General features: G+C 43.2%; 1 protein-coding gene and 1 non-coding gene across 2 annotated transcripts in view; one reads left to right on the forward strand and one right to left on the reverse strand.

Annotated features, from left to right (window-relative positions):
- NCEH1 (neutral cholesterol ester hydrolase 1) overlaps nucleotides 1–11,030 on the reverse strand; it is a 98,414-nt gene extending 87,384 nt beyond the window's left edge. The window contains exon 1 of the mRNA XM_050780067.1: nucleotides 10,662–11,030. Within this exon, the coding sequence (XP_050636024.1) occupies nucleotides 10,662–10,895 (234 nt within the window). The 5' untranslated portion in view covers nucleotides 10,896–11,030. The remainder of the gene's footprint in view (nucleotides 1–10,661) is intronic.
- Nucleotides 2,268–2,370, forward strand: LOC126949442 (U6 spliceosomal RNA). Its single transcript, XR_007723743.1, has one exon. It is a non-coding gene; the product is annotated as a U6 spliceosomal RNA (small nuclear RNA).
- Nucleotides 11,031–22,508: the final 11,478 nt, after the last annotated feature.

The following is a 22,508-nucleotide window of genomic DNA, read 5'->3' on the forward strand; positions in this document are numbered from 1 at the left end:
TGATATTAGTAAAAACCTTCATAAAATCTAGAGTACTTTATAAACATGAGGTATGCTAAAAAGTTATGTTCTTTAAGGTCTCATTTCTCTCAGGGATAGCCTCTTTTTCCACTCGCCACTGGTGTCCCTCAGGGGCACCCTTGGTAGAATCCCCCAGATCTTTCTCTCACTCCAAACACCTTTGTTTCAACTACTTCTGCCACTATCCATTTGCTGACCACTCCCAAATCCATATCACCAGCCCAGCTCTGTCTCCTGAGCTCTGGATCTGTATATGCAGCTGTTTATGAACAGCTATCCTTGACTAGTCAGCTGACATTTCAAAACAGGGTCCCAAACTTTATACTTTCACCCCTAGGTCTGCTCTTGCTCCCAAATCAGGGTCATGGTCCCCATTCACCCAACTATTCCAGAATCTGTCCCAGGAGTCATCTTTGACTCCTTCCTTTCCACTGCTCCATACTCTCCCCTCCAACAGCAGCTCTGATCAGCTGTCTTCCAAATCAGTCCCACTTCATTAGTTCATGCTCTCACCCGAATTAGCATTTCCTAAATAGTCTTTTGCGTTTTTTTTTTTTTTTTTTTTTTTTTTTAAGATGGAGTCTCCCTCTATTGCCCAGGCTGGAGTGCAGTGGCACAATCTTGGTTCACTGCAACTTCCACCTCCTGGGTTCAAGCGATTCTCCTGCCTCAGCCTCCTGAGTAGCTGGCACTACAGGCGCACACCACCACGCCTGGCTAGTTTATATATATATATATATATATATATATATATATATATATATATATATATTAGTAGAGACGGGGTTTCACCATACGGGCCATGGCTGGTCTCGAACTTGTGACCTTGTGATCCGCCTGCCTAAGCCTCCAAAAGTGCTGGGATTACAGGCGTGAGCCACCGCGCCTGGCCCACTTTTGCTTTCTTACATTCCACTGTCTACACTGCCACTGTGAAGGACTATTCTAAAACACAGTTTGGAGCATGTGACTTCTCTGCTAGAAGACTTTCAGTTGCTCCTTTCTTGTCCACAGAGCTCTTCCTCACCTGACTGGTGCTTCCCTTCTGCCTCCCTCTCTGACCTTTGAACTTTAAGCTTCAGTCAGTCTAAACCACTTGTAGTTCCTCAGCTATACCATTCCCTCCCACTAGAACCTTCACATACTGCTGCTTCTGGCTGGAATGCCCCTTTCACCCTTCTCTTCTCTGGTTTCTATTATAAGGAAATCTAGCACAGATCTAAACTCCTGAGTTCAGGAGTAACACAGGCTGGAACTAAATTCAGGCTCTACCTCATATAAACTGTGTCACTTTAAGCAAGTCATTTTTCTTTGCATTTCAGTCTCCTCCTTTGTCACATTAAGAACACCTATACCATGGGCTAAACTAACTGCACACAAAGCACATAGCACAGTATCTGCCACAGAGTAAATGCTCACTATATGCTCAATAGATGTTATTTTTACTGTAAGCACTCAACCTTGACATCTCAGATTAGACACGTTTCCCCAGTGCCCAGGTCCACTTTAGATGTTTCTTCCAAGACTCTTGCAGCAACCCACAGATGCCTCTATCATAATTCAAGCACCCACCTTATCACTGGCAGTTGGTTTATCACCCCTCACTTGACTGTAAGCTTCTCAAGATTAGGTATCTGCCTTACACATTTCTGTTTTACCAGACCAGCCCCTTGCCTTTGTGTTCAGTTAATGTTTATTTAATACGTGATGACTTCCAGGGTTTTAATTTTATTAAACACTGAAAGACAGCTTGTTAAAATTTCATAATATGACACACCTTTGATTAGGCAGGCAATATAGTCCAGTTTTTCACTTGACAATTCAATTACAGGTAAGCACGGTGACTCATGCCTGTGATCCCAGCACTTTGGGAAGCCAAAGTGGGAGGATCACTTGAGCCCAGGAGTTTGAGAACAGCCTGGGCAACATAGCAAGACTTTGTCTTTCCTAAAAAAGAAAAAAAAAGCCAGGCATGGTGGCACACATCTGTAGTCCCAGCTACTCAAGAGGCTGAGGCAGGAGTATCCCTTGAGCCCAGAAGTTCAAGGTTGCAGTGAGCTGTGATCACACCACTGCATCCCCACCTGGCTGACAGAGCGAGACCCTGTCTCTAAGAAAAAAATAAAAGGTAAAAAAAAATAATAATAAAGTCAATTACATTTCTTCATTCTATACAAACATAAAATGAAGGAGAAGTGGTAGACAGTTCCCACATAATTTCATTTGGCAGCAAAAATAAATACATGGTGCTCACTTCAGCAGCATATATACTAAAATCAGAACAATTCAGAGAGGACCAGCATGCCTCCTGCAGAAGGATGACACATATTTGTGGTGTTACATATTTTCTTTTAAAAAGTAAATATGGCTGGGTGTGGTGGCTTACACCTGTAATCCCAGCACTTTAGAAGGCTGAGGTGGTTGGATCACCTAAGGCCAGCAGTTCGAGACCAGCCTGGCCAACATGGTGAAACCCTGTCCCTACAAAAATACAAAAAAAAAAAAAAAATTAGCCAAGCATGATGGCAGGTGCCTGTAATCCCAGCTACTCGGGAGGCTCAGGCGGGAGAATTGCTTGAACCTGGGAGGTGGAGGTTGCAGTAAGCCCAGATGGCACCATTGCACTCCTGCCTGGGTGACAGAGCGAGACTCCATCTCAAAAAAAAAAAAGTAAATATATGTTATTTTAAAAGAAGCAATTGCGCATAAAATGAACATTTAAGAATGATTAACTGTACTTTCACATCATAGAAATGTCTCAGATCAAGCTCAAATTGCATGGTAGAGATAGGATGTCCCATTAAAATAATGAGGGTATTTCTATGCTTAGGGCTATGTTTGTAGAAGTGCCAGAAAAAATAAAAAGGAAACTATAAATTGGGCATTATCTTACACACCTGGTAGCTGAATCAATCTGACCTTAATTTTTCATAGGTACTATCTGCAGAGACCAACTCAGGTTGTTCACCTGTCAGAACTAATACTGATTAAATAATGCCCCCGACACTATTCTTAAAACCTTTTGCTGCCATATGTTTAAAGAAAAATCCTAGCAAATCAGCTAAAAATTGTGGTTAGTGAAGTTACAATGTGCATGAAGAAATAGGCATCATCACAATTTCTGGACAATCATTATTTACTGATGTTTTAAAGTTAAATTTACCTGACAACAGTAAATATTCCAGTTCAAAACTGTTATGAAAGACGTTAGCACGATGGAATTCTGCAGTTTCCAGCTGAGCTGTCATTTAAACCACACCCACACAGCCCAAAAGCACATCATGCACAGAGAATTCAGGTGAGGTGACATTAAGTCTCAACAACTTTGGGGACATTTGGCATGATAAAAATCCTTGATCAACTAGTCCAAAAGCACTGTCACCCATAAGAAACAGGGGAACACGCAGCACAAATACCTATTTCAGCACTTCTTTTACATTATGTCACTGAAAAGATTCATAGTATAAGCAGTAGTAAGTTAGAGAATAATCAAGACAAGCCAGGCTCATGCTCCGAGCTCCCTTGGGACACCATTATTACCTTTAGTCACATTTTCCTTCCATCATTCAAATGCCCACCTTAACACCGGCAGTTGGTTTATCATCCCCCACTTGACTGTAAGCTTCTCAAGTTTAGGTATCTGCCCTACACATTTCTGTTTTGCCAGACCAGCTCCTCACCTTGGTGTTCATTTAATAAGTGACGACTTGCAGGGTTTTAATTTTATTAAACACTGAAAAAGAGCTTGTTAAAATTTCATAATATGACACACCTTAGATTAGGCAGGCAATATAGTCCGGTTTTTCACTTGAAAATTCAATTACAGGTAGGCACGGTGGCTCATGCCTGTGATCCCAGCACTTTGGGAAGCCAAAGCAGGAGGATCACTCTTCAGAAGAGTTTATCACTCTTCTAAACTATACATTCTAAACTCCCTCCTATGAGATTTTGTAACTACACCTGTTCTATACCTCTCAGCTCCTAGCTTTTTAATAGCTATATATTAACATGACTTCTCCATCCTACTAGACTATGGTTTCTTCTAGGTCACTTTAGTGTCTCCCCAAAGCTTCATACAGGATTTCAATTCATGTTAAGTCTAGGTAACTGAGCACAAAGCATGGCACTATGATAGCTATATCAGGGGATCCGGTAAAGTCTTTTTAAAAGAAATTCGGTTTTCCTCATAAAGCAAATACTAAAATATACATTGATATGCATACGCACATCAATTCCACTTTAGAAATAGAAAAATTATCCCTGGGGGAAAAAGTTATTTTTTTAATACATTTTTTGTAGAGATGGGGAGGCTGGCACCGTCTCACTATGTTGCCCAGGCTGCTCTCGAACTCCTGACCTCAAGTTCCTCTTGCACCTCAGCCTCTGTAAACTCAGCTGATAGCAATAACCTAAGCACATTCTGAGAATGACCCTGTAGGGCTGACACACCTAAATGTGTGTTCTGAGCTAGGGAGTCCCCAAGTGCCCAACCCAGTGATTTTTTCCTTATATATGATAAACATGTGAGCAATCCCCACCATGGAACATGGGATGTGTGGGGAAAAGAAAGAGAGATCAGCCTGTTACTGTGTCTATATAGAAAGAAGTAGACATAAGAGACTCCATTTTGTTCTGTATTTGAGATGCTGTTAATCTGTGACCCTACCCCCAACCTCGTCCTTGTAAGAGACATGTGCTGTGGTGACTCAAGGTTTAATGGATTTTGGGCTGTGCAGGATGTGTCTTTGTTAAACAAGTGCCTGAAGGCAGCTTGCTCGTTAAAAGTCATCACCATTCTCTTAATTTCAACTACCCAGGGACACGTACACGACATACACGGCCAAAGGTCGCAGGGACCTCTGCCTAGGAAAGCTAGGTATTGTCCAAGGTTTCTCCCCATGTGATAGGCTGAAACAATGCTGCTAAAAGGTTTATGGAGATGTTTACACATGCATATCAAGACATAGCATTTTCTTTTGAACTTATTCATGTCACAGAGATCTTTGTCCATATGTCTTACTGCTAATTTTCTCCCTTCGATGATCCTATTGTCCTGCCACTCCCTTATCTTTAAGATGATAAAGATAATTATCAATAAATACTAAGGGAACTCAGAGACCAGTGCCGGCGTGGGTCCTCTGTAAGCCAAGCGCCGGTTCCCTGGGCCCACTTTTTCTTTCTCTATACTTTGTCTCTGTGTCTCATTTCTTCTCTCAAGTCTCTCGTTCCACCTAACGAGAAACACCCACAGGTGTGGAGGGGCAGGCCACCCCTTCAGGGATGTACAGGGGATCGGGCCCTGAGTTTTGGGTTAAATGAAGGTTGCCAGGTGGAAGTCATTAGGGGGAGGACATCAAGTGACAATGCTATGTAAACTGCATGTTTGCAGGCAGTTGTGGTTTTCCCGCCCTGCCTGCCACCACTGTACTGCAGAAAGACAGATATGTTGTCCAGCCTGCTGCCAATGGCCCATTTCTATATATAAAGTAGTTCTTTTGTCCAGCCCACCACCACTGAACTCTTTCCCTTGTTTGTAAGCCCCTAATAAAACCTTATGTTTTGGCTGGGCACGGTGGCTCATGCCTGGAATCCCAGCATTTTAGGAGGCCAAGGCTGGTGGATCACCTGAGGTCAGGAGTTCAAAACTAGCCTGGCCAACATGGCGAAACCCCATCCTTACTAAGAAGTACAACAATTAGCCAGGCATGGTGGTATACACCTGTAATCCCAGCTACTCCGGAGGCTGAGGCACGAGAATCACTTGAACCCAGAGGTGGAGGTTGCAGTGAGCTGAGATCACGCCACCGCACTCCAGCCTGGGTGACAGAGTGAGACTCCATCTCAACAACAACAACAACAAACATGTCTTGTCTGCAGGCTCTGGGAATCTTCTTCAGCCTCTTCAACCTGGTGCCTTCACTACTGAGGTTAATGGGGGTTTGGCGCAACAGTGTCCCAAAGTGCTGGGGTTACAGGCATGAGCTACCATGCCTGGATTAAAGAAGTTTTAAAATAATTTATTACTACATGTTCATTTTAGAAAATCTAGAATATACCAACATAAAAACTGAAGATACAACCTTATGGCCCAGAAGAAAAAATCATGTTTTAAATTATATCTTTCTGCTTTTTCTATACAAACATAGATACATGTTTTGATATATAAATAGTGTATACGCTATTTTGTAGCCTTTTCCTGCTTAACACACAGTATACATCTTTTGCAAGTCATTAAACACTTTACAACCTAAATTTTTTTAACTGCCTAGTATTCCCAAATATGAATTTACCATTATTTAGTCTTTTACTACTCTTAAATTTTTTCTTTTTTCTTTTCTTTTTTTTTGAGATAAAGTCTCACTCTGCAGCCCAGGCTAGAATGCAGTGGCACCTCAGCCTCCCAAGTAGCTGGAATTACAGGCGCGCGCCTGTAACTGAACTCCTGACCTCAGGTAATCTGCCCGCCTTGGCCTCCCAAAGTGCTAGGATTCCAGGCATGAGCCACCATGCCCGGCCTTCATTCGTTGAAATGGTGCTGCAAATAAAAGAAAAAAAGATTGCTGAATGTTCCTTCACGTTTATTATAAGTGGCAGTGCTTTTAGACTAGTTCAACAAGTTTTTGGTTTTTTTATCTTTGTCTTATGGTGCTGATGAACAAATTTTTTAATCCTGTAAAATGTTTCCATCTTTATAGCTAGAGGTTTGCCTATATCCATCATTACTTACCATAAATTCTATCTTAGAGGGATTATGGGGTCAAAAAATAAACACACTGCTAAGGCTTCTGATGGATATTGTCAAACCGTTCTACAAAAACGTGGTTCTAACATATATTTTCTCCAGCAGTGTACACTTCTCAGTATTTTAACCTGCACTGAGATTACCATTTAAAAAAAAAAAAAAAATCTGTCTGCATAGCATTTAGAAATCAGCCTTCAGGACTTCCCCAGACTCTCTTCTTTTGTTCCTCTAGTCTCCTGCTGCCTGGTCATCTAAATTACACCTCTGCCCTTCCCAGAGCTCCTTTTGTTCGTGCTTTTCCACTGCTCACGTCTTCTGGTGGCTTTGCTATAACACTGAAATTTGCCTAGCTAGTATTTTATCCCCTTAGGGCCAAAGTATCAACTAATCTGATGAACTAATCCATGCTAATGCAAAGGGGCTCATTTTCAGCAACACGAATGCAATATAACATGCAGTTTCAGGAAAATATATTGTCTACCAGCAATGCCTTTTATCTTATAGAGCATTGGTTCTCAAGTTTTGCTGCAATTAAGATCATCTGGGGAACTTTTCTTTTATTATTATTAGTATTATTATTATTGAGACGGAGTCTCGCACTGTTGCCCAGGCTGGAGTGCAGTGGCGATCTCGGCTCACTGCAAGCTCCGCCTCCCGGGTTCACACCGTTCTCCTGCCTCAGCCTCCCGAGTAGCTGGGACTACAGGCGCCCGCCACCACGCCAGGCTAATTTTTTTGTATTTTCAGTAGAGACGGGGTTTCATCGTATTAGCCAGGATGGTCTCGTGATCCACCTGCCTTGGCCTCCCAAAGTGCTGGGATTACAGGCGTGAGCCACTGCGCCCGGCCGGAACTTTTCTTAAACACTGCTAAGAACATTCATCTCCCAGAGATTCTAAGTTTGGTATGTGGTGTAACCTGAGCATCAAGTGTTTTTTTGTTTGTTTGTTTGTTTTGTTTTAAACAGTTCTTAGGTGATTCTAACAGCATTTGTGTTTGAGATGAGTCAGAGAGAGCCTAAGTAGTTTCTCCTTAGGGACTATGGGGAACCCCAACGAAGAAAAGCGCAATGAACATAATCTCAATCATCTGACTCACTGTACAAGATAAAGGAGATAAAGAGTAGTAAAGGGTGAAGTATTTGCCAATGACAACAGAATAACATTCACATTTCTTGATGGTAGGCGGCTGACGCTGTGTTAGGAAATAGGCTGAGCTTAATCTCTCAAACAGCTTCAATAGATTTTGTAATTGAGCCAATCAATTCGAACTAAAATTATTTGAGTAACGAGGTTGACATCATGCTATTTATTTACTTATTTATTGATTTGAGACAGAGTTTCACTCTTGTTGCCCAGGCTGGAGTGCAGTGGCACGATCTCGACTCACCGCAACCTCCGCTTCCCGGATTCAAGCGATTCTTCTGCCTCAGTCTCCCAAGTAGCTGGGACTACAGGCACCTGCCACCAGGCCTGGCTAATTTTTTGTATTTTTAGTAGAGACGAGGTTTCACTTTGTTGGTGAGGCTGCTGGTCTCGAACTCCTGACCTCGTGATCTCCCTGCCTTGGTCTCCCAAAGTGCTGGGATTACAGGTGCGAGCCACCGCGCCAGGCCATGACACCATGCAATTTAGTAGTAGCACTCCAGGTTTCAACTATATAAATTATTTCCAGTTTATATTTATTTTATTGCTTCAAAAAAGGTGAGCATTCTTATAGATGTTCCCACAATCCACAATGAACCCTTTGGGACAACTAGAAGACTCACTACAAGTACCAGGCACTTAAATACATTACTAGACCTTACAGCAAACCTACAAGGCAGATATTGCCCTGTTTTACAGGGCAAGCTCAGGAAGATTTGAGGTGACACTGGTAAATTGCTTTATTGGGTAGAATATGTTTCCATCTGAATAATGATCTTTCTGATATTTCACAATTTAGAAGAGAAGTGGTAAGAGCCATTTCTCTGCAAATCCACTCCTGAGCCACAGTGTCAGGTGAGAACACTGGTTACCTCATCTATTACTGACTTCAGGTTACACCCACTATCATTCTCAAGCGCCACCTGAGGGTATACTCTGTGGCGGACCTTACACAGCCTTGTCCTTGATAGGTTGGCAAGCCTAGCTGGGAAAGAAAAGCTTTTCTCCAAACCTAGCTTGTCCGAGATTACTTATGATGGAAAAGACTTCTTTGGTGACCTGAAAACTAAGAATAATCTCTGCAGCCAACACAGGAGTTTGATCTTTTTCCTGTTTTCCTATGTTTAAGCTATTGTAGAAGACCATTAGCCCACCCAGGTAAACACCAAGTAAACATCACTGTTCCTCAATCTTTGAAGGGTATTACTTTCAAATTACATAATTTCATGGGGGAGGAGAGGGATTGCAGGGCTTCCTACACCAAGACTGACTTTATTGACACCAGTGCTAAAGAAGGGGATGATCATTTTCACCATGTCAACATTATAGGAAGCAGGAGGAAAGGAAGGGGGGCAGAGGTCTATAGTTTCATAGACCTTTCGTAAGAGAGAAAAAGAGCTTTGGAGGTGAGAATGTGGCTGAATTCAGGAAAAGCAAATCCATGTTAGGAATGTGCTACAATAGCTACAATACCCTAGTAAGGGGACTTTTCACAGGATAAAGCCCCACAGATTATGTAATCCTACACATAGTGAATGGACAGGGAACAGGAATATAAACCCTCTGGGAAAATCATGATTTTTTAAAAATCAGCTTTCTCAGGTTGAAATGATTTTTTTTCCTCTTTCTCTAGTTGTCATTTCTGAAAGAAGGAGTTTATAAAAATATTCTAAGATTAAAGCCCAAGGTTGTGAGGAGGGAGGAGGCTTAGTTTTGGAGAAGGTTAGAGTTTAGATAGAGCAGGCTGCTCAGAAATACTGTCCAATCAGAGGGCTCAGCCTTGGCTGCAGACTGTAGTTTAGATTTTAGATTCTCTGACACTAAAAATAATGCCTCTTACCATGGAATAAACCAGAGACAGTTACATTTTCCTGTCCATGGGAGGAATGAACACACACCCATGATACAGTGGAGAGAAATGCTACCCTCTCGGGTTAAGGCAGGTAACCTCACTCAGGAAAAGGTTATCTGACAGCCAAGGACATAAAATAAATGCTGTAGGGCAAGCAGAAAACATGCATCATGCAAACCAGGGCTGCCGCCTCCTCACCTCCTTTCAGCCAGCCCAGCCTCCCAGTCCCCGTTCTTGGGCTGAGCTGAGATCTGCCTCAGGTGAAACGCCTCCTCACCTCCTTTCGGCCAGCCCAGCCTCCCAGTCCCCTTTCTTGGGCTGAAATGAGATCTGCCTCGGGTGAAACGAGAAATCCCTCAAGTGCTTGGATGGAGAGCCCTGCCTGCTGTGTCCCGGAACGGAGCGCTCCACAGACTGGGGATACTGGGAGACTGCCCTTGCCTGCTTCTGCTTCTAAGGTGGCTGCATTCCCAGGAACCAGAGCCTGCTTTTCCCGAGCTCTCCTAAAAACATTTAACTCACTCTCTGCCGGCCCCTATGGGAGAACGACAGTGTGGAGAAGAGTGGTTTATAAAATGCTGAAGGATTTGCCTTTTGACGTTGCAAACCAAGGAAGAGGAAGATATTTAGGACAGACGAAGGTTTAAACAGTTGTCATATTCCATTCAAGCACTTCTTCCCTGTCACAAACGCAGACGGGGAAATGCAGATCTAGCCCGCTGCTGGCAAGGAGGCGAATGCGATACCCTGAAAATTCCCGATTGGACCACCTTAAAAAGCGATAGCCTCAACGCATTAGGAAAAACCTGCGTTTTCGTGGAACCCGGCAGAGGAATTTTGTATCCCCTTCAAACACTGCGTAAGAGGAGGAAGAGAGAAGCAGCGCTGGGCTGCACCTCACCACTTGCTGTGCACCCCGGAAAGTGGCGTCCAGCAGCATCAGCTTCCAGGGGTCGGACACAGAGCCGGGCAGCGGGATGTACACGTAATAGGCGGCCAGCGCCACCAGGGCGGTGAGCAGGACACAGGACGACCTCATCTTCCCCCGGCTCGGCTCGCCAGCGGGTTGGCAAAGAGGAAAGGGCGATGCCACCCGGAGACCTCCGGCAAGTTTCTGCCCGCGGCAGCTGCTCATTCACGCGTTTCTTATAAGCCCAGGAGCCAATCAGAGGCTGCGTCGGGAGGAAGTTGGAGCGCGGACGTGCCCCCTCTACGGTGTCCTTGCAAAGTGTGGCAGTCACTCCAGGTTTGAGGAAGGCTCTGTCGCTGCGGTGGCGGTAGCACAGCGGACCCTGGAGGACACTGGTTTGTACTGCATGCGTGTGAGGATGGCTTTGCTCCTGGAGGGTCTCAAATGGAAAATAGTTTCAGTGTGACGAGTCTCAGGACAAAGCAAGTGGGTCATTCTGACTCAGAGTACTGAGAAAGGAAATAAAAATTCTGTTTTCTGGAGCCAGACTTGGAGTGGTTTGTAAATTCTAGCTGATATATGGCAAAAGAAGATATTAAATTCTTCTGGCTCAAGCAATGAAAGACATCTAGCACCCACGTCTTGTTTCTAAATCCCATGCTCCAATAAAAGGAACCGCGGCTTTTTGACACCACCTCTGGAGAAAAGGCTGATACCAGGGCTGGTGCTGTAAAGTACAAGATGAACCTATTGTGCTAGAGATGCGGAAGCGCTCAAAAAATGATAGGAACTGGTCAAAGGTCCACAGCTGCCAACTTGAAGAGTCTAGTAGTGGCTAAACCTGGGATAATTTTACCATCAATATGAATCATCATAATGGATTATAACCCATTAATTAAAATAAAACTCAGCAATCTATATTAATATAAATAAATGAGGAAAGAAGAAAGGCTTTTCTTAAAATAGAATGCCAACTAGTAACCACGGAAAATTATAAATGAATGCTAAAACTAGAGAGTAAAAATTTGACACAGAATTTTGGTTCTTCATCGGAAGATCTCTCCACAAATTACTACAAAGGGAAAAAATAAAACTTTTTATTGGAGAAAATTGTGGATATCACCTAAAAAAATCTTTCAGTGGGTCAGTGGTAGCAGAAATACATTTAAACCCAGATTTCTTGTTAATGATTGGGGGTGAAGAGGGGTGGGTGAGTACTGAATGGGAGAGAGAAAACTTCACTAGCAAAATTTCAACCAGAAATCCAGAAGGAAAACATTTAAAGACCTGTTTCAAGAAAGTGGTAGGATGACAACTCCAAACTTATTGATGAAGGTCTTAAAACACCTCGTATATATAATTATGCATCTTAAGATAGTAATTTTAATTTAATCTAATCAATAGAAGTGAAATAACCATAAATTTGGTTCTGATAATGATATTTTTAGGAAACAGTTGGCTTCCTCTTCAAAGTTGAAGGAAAACTGGTAAGAAGGGCACACTTTCATGGTATTTCAAACAAGTTCTCTCTCTGTTTTTTTTTGGGGGGGGGTTGTTTTTGTTGTTGTTTTTTGTTTGTTTGTTTTGTTTTGTTTTTGAGATGGAGTCTTGCTCTTGTCGCCCAGGCTGGAGCGCAATGGCATTAGCTCACTGCAACCTCCGCCTCCCAGGTTCAAGCAATTCTCCTGCCTCAGCCTCCCGAGTAGCTGGGATTACAGGTGCCCACCACCACATCCAACTAATTTTTGTATTTTTAGTAGAGATGGGGTTTCATCATGTTGGCCAGGCTGGTCTCGAACTCCTGACCTTGTGATCTGCCCGCCCTGGCTCCCCAAAGTGCTGGGATTACAGGCATGAGCCACTGCTTTTAAGTTACTGGTTAAGCTCATAATTCTAGACAGATAGGAATGTTTATGTTTAGGTTTGTGTGTGAGTATATGTGCAGAAAATTAGAAGCTAATCCTTTTTTTTTTTTTTTTTTGAAATGGAGTCTCTCTCTTGTTGCCCAGGCTGGAGCGCAATGGCGCAGTCTTGGCTCACTGCAACCTCTGCCTCCAGGGTTCAAGCCATTCTCCTGCCTCAGCCTCCCAAGTAGCCAGGATTACGGGTGTCCTCCACCACACCCGGCTAATTTTGTATTTTTAGTAGATACAGGGTTTCACCATGTTGGCCAGGCTGGTATTGAACTCCTGACTTCAGGTGATCTGCCCACCTCGGCCTCCCAAAGTGCTGGGATTACAGCTGTGAACTACCATGCCCAGCCAGAAGCTAATCTTTATGGGTGATCAGAAATAATCCTGGAGATATAAACCAAGCTGACTACTGGATTTAGTTACATTACTTGCTTTCAGGAAATCTGCAAAATAAATTCAAGTTTTATTTAGTCGACAATATTTTTCTCCTAGATTTTGACTATATGTTCATGAAAACATAGATCTTAGAGCTAATAAAAAAACGAACCGAACCAAAAACAAACAAGCAAACAAATCCAAAAATCCCCACACCTAACTCAGCTTTCCCTCTTCCACTGGCAGTAACACTCTCAGTGTTATAGATGAGCCTCTTGAGGATTAGCACAGCCAAGCAGCTTGTTCATATTCCTCTAGTTTGTAAGTGACAGTAGCAATATTTATTTCTGCCTCTCAGTGAAGTGTGACTTCGCTTAAGCAGTACACTAAGAGATAGAAACTAAGAAAGAACAAAGAAACTGCAGTAATTCTCAGATCAGAAATCTGAGAGCCTCTGTAGATCTGAGAGTTTTTTTTAATGAGACTAATTTGAGATAAACATAAACACCTTCATCACTTGTTTTCAATACTTCATTCATTCAACAAACATACCTGGCCCGCATTGGGAAATAAAGAAGTTGTGTAAGGTCTCTACTTACCTTAGGTCTCTCTACTCTTTGTTTTTATATGCTTGGAGGGTGGGAGGGTTCAGGGGAGGATATAAGCAAGATACAAAAGGAAGAGCCAAACAATAAAGAAACAAACAAAAATTAATAAGCAACATGCATTAATTTGCCTTGCTATGAAGTAATTCTATGGTAAGCACTTTGAATATATTCACTAATTTAGCTTCATAACGATTCTACGAAGTAGGTACCATTGTTACTCTAAAAGCAGACACTGAAAGATGAAGTGCTTTGCCCAAGCCATCCAGCTGGTATGTGAGCCCAGAGTCTGAGCCTAGCGCTCATGTGCTTTACCACTCAGCTCTACTGCTAAGTGGTTAAAAATGAAGAGAAAACGGCTGGGCATGGTGGCTCATGCCTGTAATCCCAGCACTTTGGGAGGCCAAGATGGGCAGATCACCTGAGGTTGAGAGTTTGAGACCCACCTGGCCAACATGGGGAAACCCTGCCTCTACTAAAACTACAAAAATTAGCTGAGCGTGGTGGTGGGCGCCTGTAATCCCAGCTACTTGGGGGGCTGAGGCAGGAGAATTGCTTGAACCTGAGAGGCGTAGGTTGCAGTGAGCCGAGATTGCAGCATTGCACTCTAGCCTGGGCAGCAAGAGTGAAACTATATCTCAGAAAAAAAAAAAAAAAAAAAGAAGAAGAAGAAGAGAAAACAGAACAGGGTGTCTGGGAGCTGCTTTAAATTGGGTGAGAAAGGGGGCCTCTTTAAGGAGATGCCATTTGAGCTGAGATCTGCATAACAGGAGAAGACTGCCATGCAGGGTTGTGGCGGTGCAGGGAACAGGTGCAGAGGCTCTAAGGTGCTAACCCCATCAAGGAACGCTAACAGCTAGTGAGGCAGGAGTAGTGTGGAAGAGGTGGCGGGACAGGCTCAGTCACAGAGGTAGTATAGGTGCACAAAAGCAGATCATTTAGGACCACATAGGCCGTGTTAAGGAGTTTGAATATTCTGGTGCAATGGGAAGCAATTGGAGGTTTTGTAACAGGGAAGTGACATGATCTTATCTATTCATATATTTAAAAAGGAGCACAACAGCTGCCATGTGGAGAAGACCTGTCAGGTGGCTTTTGCAGTAATCCAGATGAGATACGATGGTGGCCTGGAGCCACAGTTAGTTTAACAATGGATTCAAGGGGACAGATTTGGGGTATATTTTAGAGATAGGGGAGATAAGACATACTCATAAATTATGAATGATGACAAAAAGAGTCAAAATACTGTGCTTCTATGGCAATAAGGTATAGTTTGAGTGCAGCAATTGACTTTTCCGTTTTTATGGAATTGTCTTAGATTAATTTTTATTAGCATCTAAATATACGACACAGCAATATCATTGCTTAACAAAATCTTTACTTTTATCACTTGAAATAATTTTCCCAAAGTGCCATATATTACACCATGTAAAGTGGTTTTCTTCATCCAAGACAAGCAGAACTTTAGTTCAACATTTATTGAGTTTTGCTATCTGTAAGGCATTGTGGTAGATGTTGTCATGATGAAAATATAGTTCTTTTCCCTGTGAAAAAGGGCTCTAGTTAGAGAGAAAGTCAGGTAAGTAGATAGTTTCAAATATGTACAAAGTTCAGAGATGTAACACAGAAGAAGTCAAAATTAATTCTGTTCCAGAAAAATGAAGAATAAGAAATATTCAAAAAATACTCAAAAATGGCGATGACTGAACAAGTTTTGCAGGCTGAAAAGGAGTGTGTGTACAGGCAGACAATAAGTGAGACCATCCCAAGCAGAAAGAAGACATTATATGGGAATTCTGAAGTGTGATGGGAGCAGAGAACTACACGTAGTTCAATATTTCTGGAGCATCAGATGCAGGGAGGTGGAGCGTAATGAGAGTATAACCTGAGAGTTAGAGATCACATAATGGAGGGCCTCCTACATATGTTACATCATTGAGGAGTTTGAACATTATCGTTTAGGCAGTGGGGAGGCGTTGAAGGGTGTGCATTAGATCACTCTGGTAGAGGGTATGTTTGTGGGGAGAGAATGAAGCAGTTGGGAGGATGTTGCTTTTTTGTTTGTTTTTGTTTTGCTTTTTGGTTTGTTTTTTTGGAGATGGAGTCTCGCTCTGTTGCCCACATTGGAGTGCAGTGGCGCGATCTCGGCTCACTGCAACGTCCACTTCCCAGGTTCAAGCAATTCTCCTGCCTCGGCCTCCTGAGTAGCTATGACTACAGGTGCACGCTGCCATGCCTGGCTAATTTTTGTTGTTGTTGTTGTTGTATTTTAGTAGGGACGGGGTTTCACTGTGTTGCCCAGGCTGGTCTCGAACTCCTGAGCTCAGGCAATCCATCCACATCAGCTTCCCAAAGTGCTAGGATTACAGGCATGAGCCACTGCGCCCGGTCAAGGATGTTGCTTTCAAGGTGTCCAAGATAGAGATGGTATTAGCATAAACTTGTATCAGGTGATGAAAATGAGAACAAAGAGTCAAAAGATACCTGAGAGGTAGAATCGAGAGGACTTGTAAAGGGAGAGTAAAGGAGTCAAGATGAATTTCCAGGTCACTTGCTGAAGCAGATGGGAGAATGGTGTTGTCTTTTCAGAGATAAAGAATGGTAAAGGGTGAAAGGTTTAAGGGGAAATGATAAATTCAGCTTGGAAGAGTTAGGTTTGAGGTATCTATAAAAGATTTAAGTGGAGACAGTGCATAGGCTCCCAGACACAAGCTGGAGGTGTAAATGTTAATCTTCAGCCTGTAACTGAAGCCATGACAATGAATGAGACAGAAGCTCTGCGTGTCTGTGTCTGTGTGGGTGTACACGCGCGCACGCGTGCGCGGAAGGATCTAGGGTTGGTCAGAAGAAAAGCAGGCCAGAGGGCGTTGGCATATACTGGTTAGGAGAAGGAGAAGGAAAAGTTGACAAGAGGCCAAGAGGAAGTGGTCAGAGAGGGGTCTGTCTGAACTAGAGGCATGGAGCAGTGGTGAATACAGAGAGGCAAGGAAATCATTGAGAAGTTAAATTGACGGAATTTCCTAATTGGATTCTTGAAAGGGAGAGGGAGAGAATGGAGCCAGTAATGTCTTCAAAGTTTCTGGTTTGGGCAGTGTCATTAACTGGCATAAGAAATATCAGAGACAAAGCAGGTGAGGGGATAAAAGAATGGGTTTAGGCCGGGCATGGTGGCTCACACCTGTAATCCCAGCACTTTGGGACGCTGAGGCGGGTGGATCACAAGGTCAGGAGATCAAGACCAGCCTGGCCAACATGGTGAAACCCCATCTTTACTAAAAAATACAAAAATTAGCTGGGTGTGGTGATGCATCCCTGTAATCCCAGCTGCTCAGGAGGCTGAGGCAGGAGAATCATTTGAACCCAGGAGGCGGAGGTTGCAGTGAGTCAAGATCGCGCCACTGCACTCCAGCAAGATTCCATCTCAAAAAATTTAAAAAAAAATATGAGTTGAGTCATTGAGTCATGTGATGTGCTCCAGGTAAAGTACCCTGATGGAGATGTCCAGCAGACCATTGAATTTAGAGGTTGGACCCTTACAGGAGGTGTCAGGGCTATACTTGGAAACAGCCAAGATGGGTAACCCAAGTATCATAACATATTAAACTACTTATACAAACTATATAATGCAAAGTGTATGATACAAGTATATTACCAGGGACACATGATGTATCAAACCCTGAAACAAAGCATCAAGCCATTAATATAAACTATGTAAGTATAAAATACAAAGACTGATACAAAGTAATAAAAGTCTTTAAACTCTTTTTGGTCTACTCTGCATTGTATTCAGCAACATTCTCTGGTCTAAATGCAATGTTGACATTTAATTAAGGTCTAAATCACTACATGATATGTTTCAAAAAATGGCTTGTCAATGACTACCTTTATGTGTCTGCCCATTTTGCATAACGCCCTCTACTGGTTATGGTTTGAAGCTCATACTTGATCTTGCCAACCAAAACGGTATTATACTCACTTAACAGAGAAAATCTAGGGTTGTGTTCAAAGAATAAAATGAATATTTTCTCTCTTTTTTGAAACCAACCTGTTATATCATCACCCCAGAGATTTATGAGTTTATGAAAAAATTCATCCTGGACCAGCCCGGACCAGGCTGAATTTTTCCTGGAGTCGGCTCATGGCAACTCCAGGAAAACCACAGTGTTGCTTCCTGAACTGAAGTATCATATTGCTTCCTCCTCCCACCATAAACACACATTGCAGGGACCACTCCTGGTACCTCACCTCCCAGTTTCCTGCATCTTGCCCTCAGTGATTAGTTTAGTTTCATTTGACTGCTGTAACAAAGTACCACAGACTTGGTAGCTTAAAACAACAGACATATAGTTATCTTAAAGTTCTGGAGGCTAAAATCAAGGTGTTGATTTTAGGTGTTGGTATGGCCAATGTGTTGACAGGGACTAAGGGAGGATTCTTCCTTGCCTCATCCTAGCTTTGGAGGTTGCTGGAAATCCTTGGTGTTCCTGGGCTTGTAAATGCCCCCAGTCTCTGCCTCTGTCGTCCCATGGCTGTCTTCTCTGTGTGTTGGTCTTTCTATCTGTTCTCCTCTTAGAAAGACATCACTCATAGAGGCAGATCTCTTGAGGTCAGGAGTTCATGACCAGCCTACCCAATGTGGTGAAACCCTATCTCCACTAAAAATACAAAAAATTAGCTGGATGTGGTGGCAGGCACCTGAAATCCCAGCTACTCGGGAGGCAGAGGCAGGAGAATCACTTGAACCTGGGAGGCAGAGGTTGCAGTGAGCTGAGATTGTGCCATTGCACTCTAGCTCGGGCGACAAGAGTGAGACTTTGTCTCAAAAAAAAAAAAAAAAAGAGCAAAGAAATGAAAGAATGGCTACTCCATAGGCAGAGCAATGGGCTGCTTGACCAAGTACACTTAGAGTTATTTCTTGATTATATGCTAAACAAGGGGTGGATTATTCATGAGTTTTCTGGGAAAGGGGTGGGCAACTCCTAGAACTGAGGATTCCTCCCCATTTTAGACCAAAGAGGGTAACTTCCTGACATTGCCATGGCATCTGTAAACTGTCATGGCGCTGGTGGGAGTGTCTTTTAGCATTCTAATGTCTTATAATTAGCATATAATGAGCAGTGAGGATGACCAGAGGTCACTTTCCTTGCCACCTTGGTTTTGGTGGGTTTTGGCCAGCTTCTTTACTGCATCGTGTTTTATCAGCAGGGTCTTTGTGACCTATTGTTGGGAAAAAAGCTGAGTATTGGGAAGAAAGCTGAGGCAGGGCTTGCATGTCTGACATAAGGTCCCCTGGAATGGGTCTAGACTTGCTGGCTCCTTGCTTCTAGCCCTCCTAGGCTCCTAGATCCATTGTATTCCCATTATCTCAAGTAGCAGAACATGTTCCATATAAATGCTAAACCGTCACCACTGTAGATCATGTGCCTGCCCTTTTGACCTCCACATTCTCACCACCTGTTTCTTTATTGGATTACCAATAAATAGCGTGGGCTCCCAGCCCTCAGGGCCTTCGTAGCCTCCACAGTCGCAATGGTCCCCTGGTCCCACTTTACTTCTCAAACTTTTTCTCAGTCCTTTGACTCCACTGGACTTTGTCACCCCCACGACCTGGTGTTGGGTCTGATCACCCCAACATTCCTGGCACCCAATGTGGGGTGACAAAGCCCCTGGTGAAGGAATGCTAAAGTGTGTAAAAGCAGAGGATGCATCATCAAAGGACACCCGAGGACGTCTAAAAGAAGCTCAGTGGGAAAGCTGAGCACTTGGAAGAATCAGGGTAACAATGGGACAAAGTGAAAGCAGATATTCTGCTTATTTAAATTTCTTAAGGCATTTATTACGAAGAGGGGGAGTGATATTTAGTAATTTGTTATCACTCTTTAGTGCAGTAAAGCAGTTTTGCCCATGGTTCCCAGAACAAGGGACTATGGAGTTGGATGAATGGGAGAGAATTGGCAGAGATTTTAAAAAAGCATATAAAGATGGAGCAAAATTTCCAGTCTTGGTTTGGTCAATGTGGGCACTAATAAAAGTAGCTCTTGAGCCATTTCAAAGCAGACGACGAGGCAGATTCAGATGCAGAAGAGGACAAATGTGAAAAACTAACTTCAGATTCTGAATGTGAGGAACAGGAAATGGAGGAAAATAAAAGAAAGGGAAACTGAAAAAAGTATGTTTTACCAGCCTGTTGCCTCTACCTGCTGAATTAAGTGAAAGGCCACCTCCTGTCTCTCCCCTTCATGGGTGAGAAGATGAATTAGCTACAAAACTTACTGCTCCCATAGTTGCAACATTAAAACCTGGAGCAATTGGTGGTGCTATACAAAATTCTATTCAAAAGGCTAGAGCCAAGGGAGAACTTGAAGCATGGGAATTTCCGGTAACTATAATCCAGCAGGGAGAGCAGAATATAGCTAATTGGACCACCTTTCCTTTTGAGATGCTCTCCTACCCAGCTTACCCCCACGCAATACAATCTCCAAGCCTTGGCTCCTTGGCCAGGGCCTTAGAACTGATAACTCAGTACTTTAACAACTGCAACTGGGTCTACAACAACATAATAGATCAGGATGAAAATGAATTTAGTAAATTAAAGGGAGGCGCATATTCCTATAGTGGCAAATGGGGGCAATGAGCAAACATCCTTCCACTGTGTTTCCAAAATCCATCTACAAAGGAGAAAGAAAAAGAGATATGCAAGTAGTTAAAGAAAAAACAGTATACCCTATTCCTTTAAAAGCCAGGTTAAATTTAAAACCTATAATTGATAATTGAGGGTCTTCTCCCTGACCCTATAATACTCCAATACTACCTTGTTGTCAGTGTAAACAAGGGTGTAGCCCAAAAGCACTGAGACCACTGAAAACCAGTAGCCTTCCTATCAAAAATCCTTAACCCAGTAACCCGTGGATGGCCCAAATGCATGCCATTGGTAGTGGCAACTGCTTTGCTAACAGAAGAAAGTAGAAAAATAACCTTTAGAGGAAACCTTATTGTGAGCACACCTCACCAGTTCAGAGCTATCCTAAGAAAAGAAAGCAAAAAGGTAGCTTACTAACTCAAAAATCTTAAAGTATGGGGCAATTCTGTTAGAAAAAGGTGATTTAATATTAGCCACTGAAAATTCCCTTAACCCAGCAGGTTTCCTAACAAGGGATTTAAATCTTACTTACCATACAAAGGTCCGACCAGACCTAGGAGGCACTCCCTTCAGGACAGGAGGATAGATGTCTTCTCCCAGGTGATTGACAGGAAAAAACCACAACGGGTATTCAGTAATTGATAGGGAGAGTCTTATAGAGACAGAGTTAGAAAAATTGCCTAATAATTGGTCTGCTCAAATGTGCGAGCTGTTTGCACTCAGCCAAGCCTTAAAGTACTTACAGAATAAAAAACTCTATCTTAATCCTGACACAAAAGGTTACCTACACCCTCTCTGAGATAAATTTGCCTAAGAATTGTTGTTTACGGGAGTGCATCTTGATGGGGCAGCTGGGTTGTTATGAAATACTCAGGAACCCAGCCCAGCTCTAGAACTTGCCTCTGACCCCAAAGGCAATGTTGGGCATGCTGGTAAAGGACCACTAGAATTCAGCAGCCCAAACCCCTTTCTTTGTGGTCAAGAAAGGTGGGAACACAGCTGCAGGACTGCTACATCAGTAAGCATAATGAATCCGATAAGCAGAGGTCCATGGGTGGTTACACACCCTGGAAGGGAATAAGGATTAGGTCCATAGAGGACACTCTAGGACTAATGCTCATCAGAAAATGACTAGGGTGCTGGCATCCCTATGTTCTTTTTTTCAGATGGGAAACGTTCCCCACAAGGCAAAAACGCCCCTAAGATATATTCTGGAGAATTCGGCCCAGTCAGAGTGTATGCACCTTTTTCCCTCTCAGATTAGAAACAAATTAAAATAGACCTAGGTAAATTCTCAGCTAACCCTCATGGCTCTATTGATGTTTTACAAGGGTTGGGACAACCCTTTAATCTGACATGGACAGATATAATGTTACTGCTAGATCAGACACTAACTCCAAATGAGAGAAGTGCTGCCATAACTGCAGTCCAAGAGTTTGGTGATCTCTGGTATCTCAGTCAGGTCAATAATAGGATGACAACAGAGGAAAGACAACAATTCCCCACAGGCTAGCAGGCAGCTCCCAGTGTAGACCCTCACTGGGACACAGAATCAGAACACGGAGATTGGTGCTGCAGACATTTGCTAACATGCGTGCTCGAAGGACTAAGGAAAACTAGGCAGAGGCCTATAAATTATTCAGCGATGTCCACTATAACACAAGGAAAGGAAGAAAATCCTACTGTCTTTCTGGAGAGACTAAGGGAGGCATTGAGGAAGCATACCTCTCTGTCACCTGACTCTATTGGAGGCCAACTAATCTTAAAGGGTAAGTTTATCACTCAGTCAGCTGCAGACGTTAGAAAACACTTCAAAAGTCCACCTCAGGCCTGGAGCAAAACTTAGAAACCCTATAGAACTTGGCAACCTCGGTTTTTTATAATAGAGATCAGGAGGAGCAGGTGGAACGGGACAAACGGGATTTTTAAAAAAGGCCACCACTTTAGTCTTGGCCCTCAGACAAGCGGACTTTGGAGGCTCTGGGAAAGGGAAAGGCTGGGCAAATCGAATGCCTAATAGGGCTTACTTCCAGTGCAGTCTACAAGGACACTTTAAAAAAGGTGTCTGAATAGAAATAGGCCCCCCTCATCCATGCCCCTTGTGTCAAGGGAATCACTGGAAGGCCCACTGCCCCAGGAGACAAACGTCCTCTGAGTCAGAAGCCACTAACCAGATGATCCAACAGCAGGACTGAGAGTGCCTGGAGCAAGCACCAGCCCATGCCATCACCCTCACAGAGCCCTGGGTATGCTTGACCATTGAGGACCAAGAGGTTAACTGTCTCCTGGACACTGGCACAGCCTT

Source organism: Macaca thibetana, chromosome 2 (genome assembly GCF_024542745.1).
Source record: "Macaca thibetana thibetana isolate TM-01 chromosome 2, ASM2454274v1, whole genome shotgun sequence".
Taxonomy (NCBI): Eukaryota; Metazoa; Chordata; class Mammalia; order Primates; family Cercopithecidae; genus Macaca; species Macaca thibetana.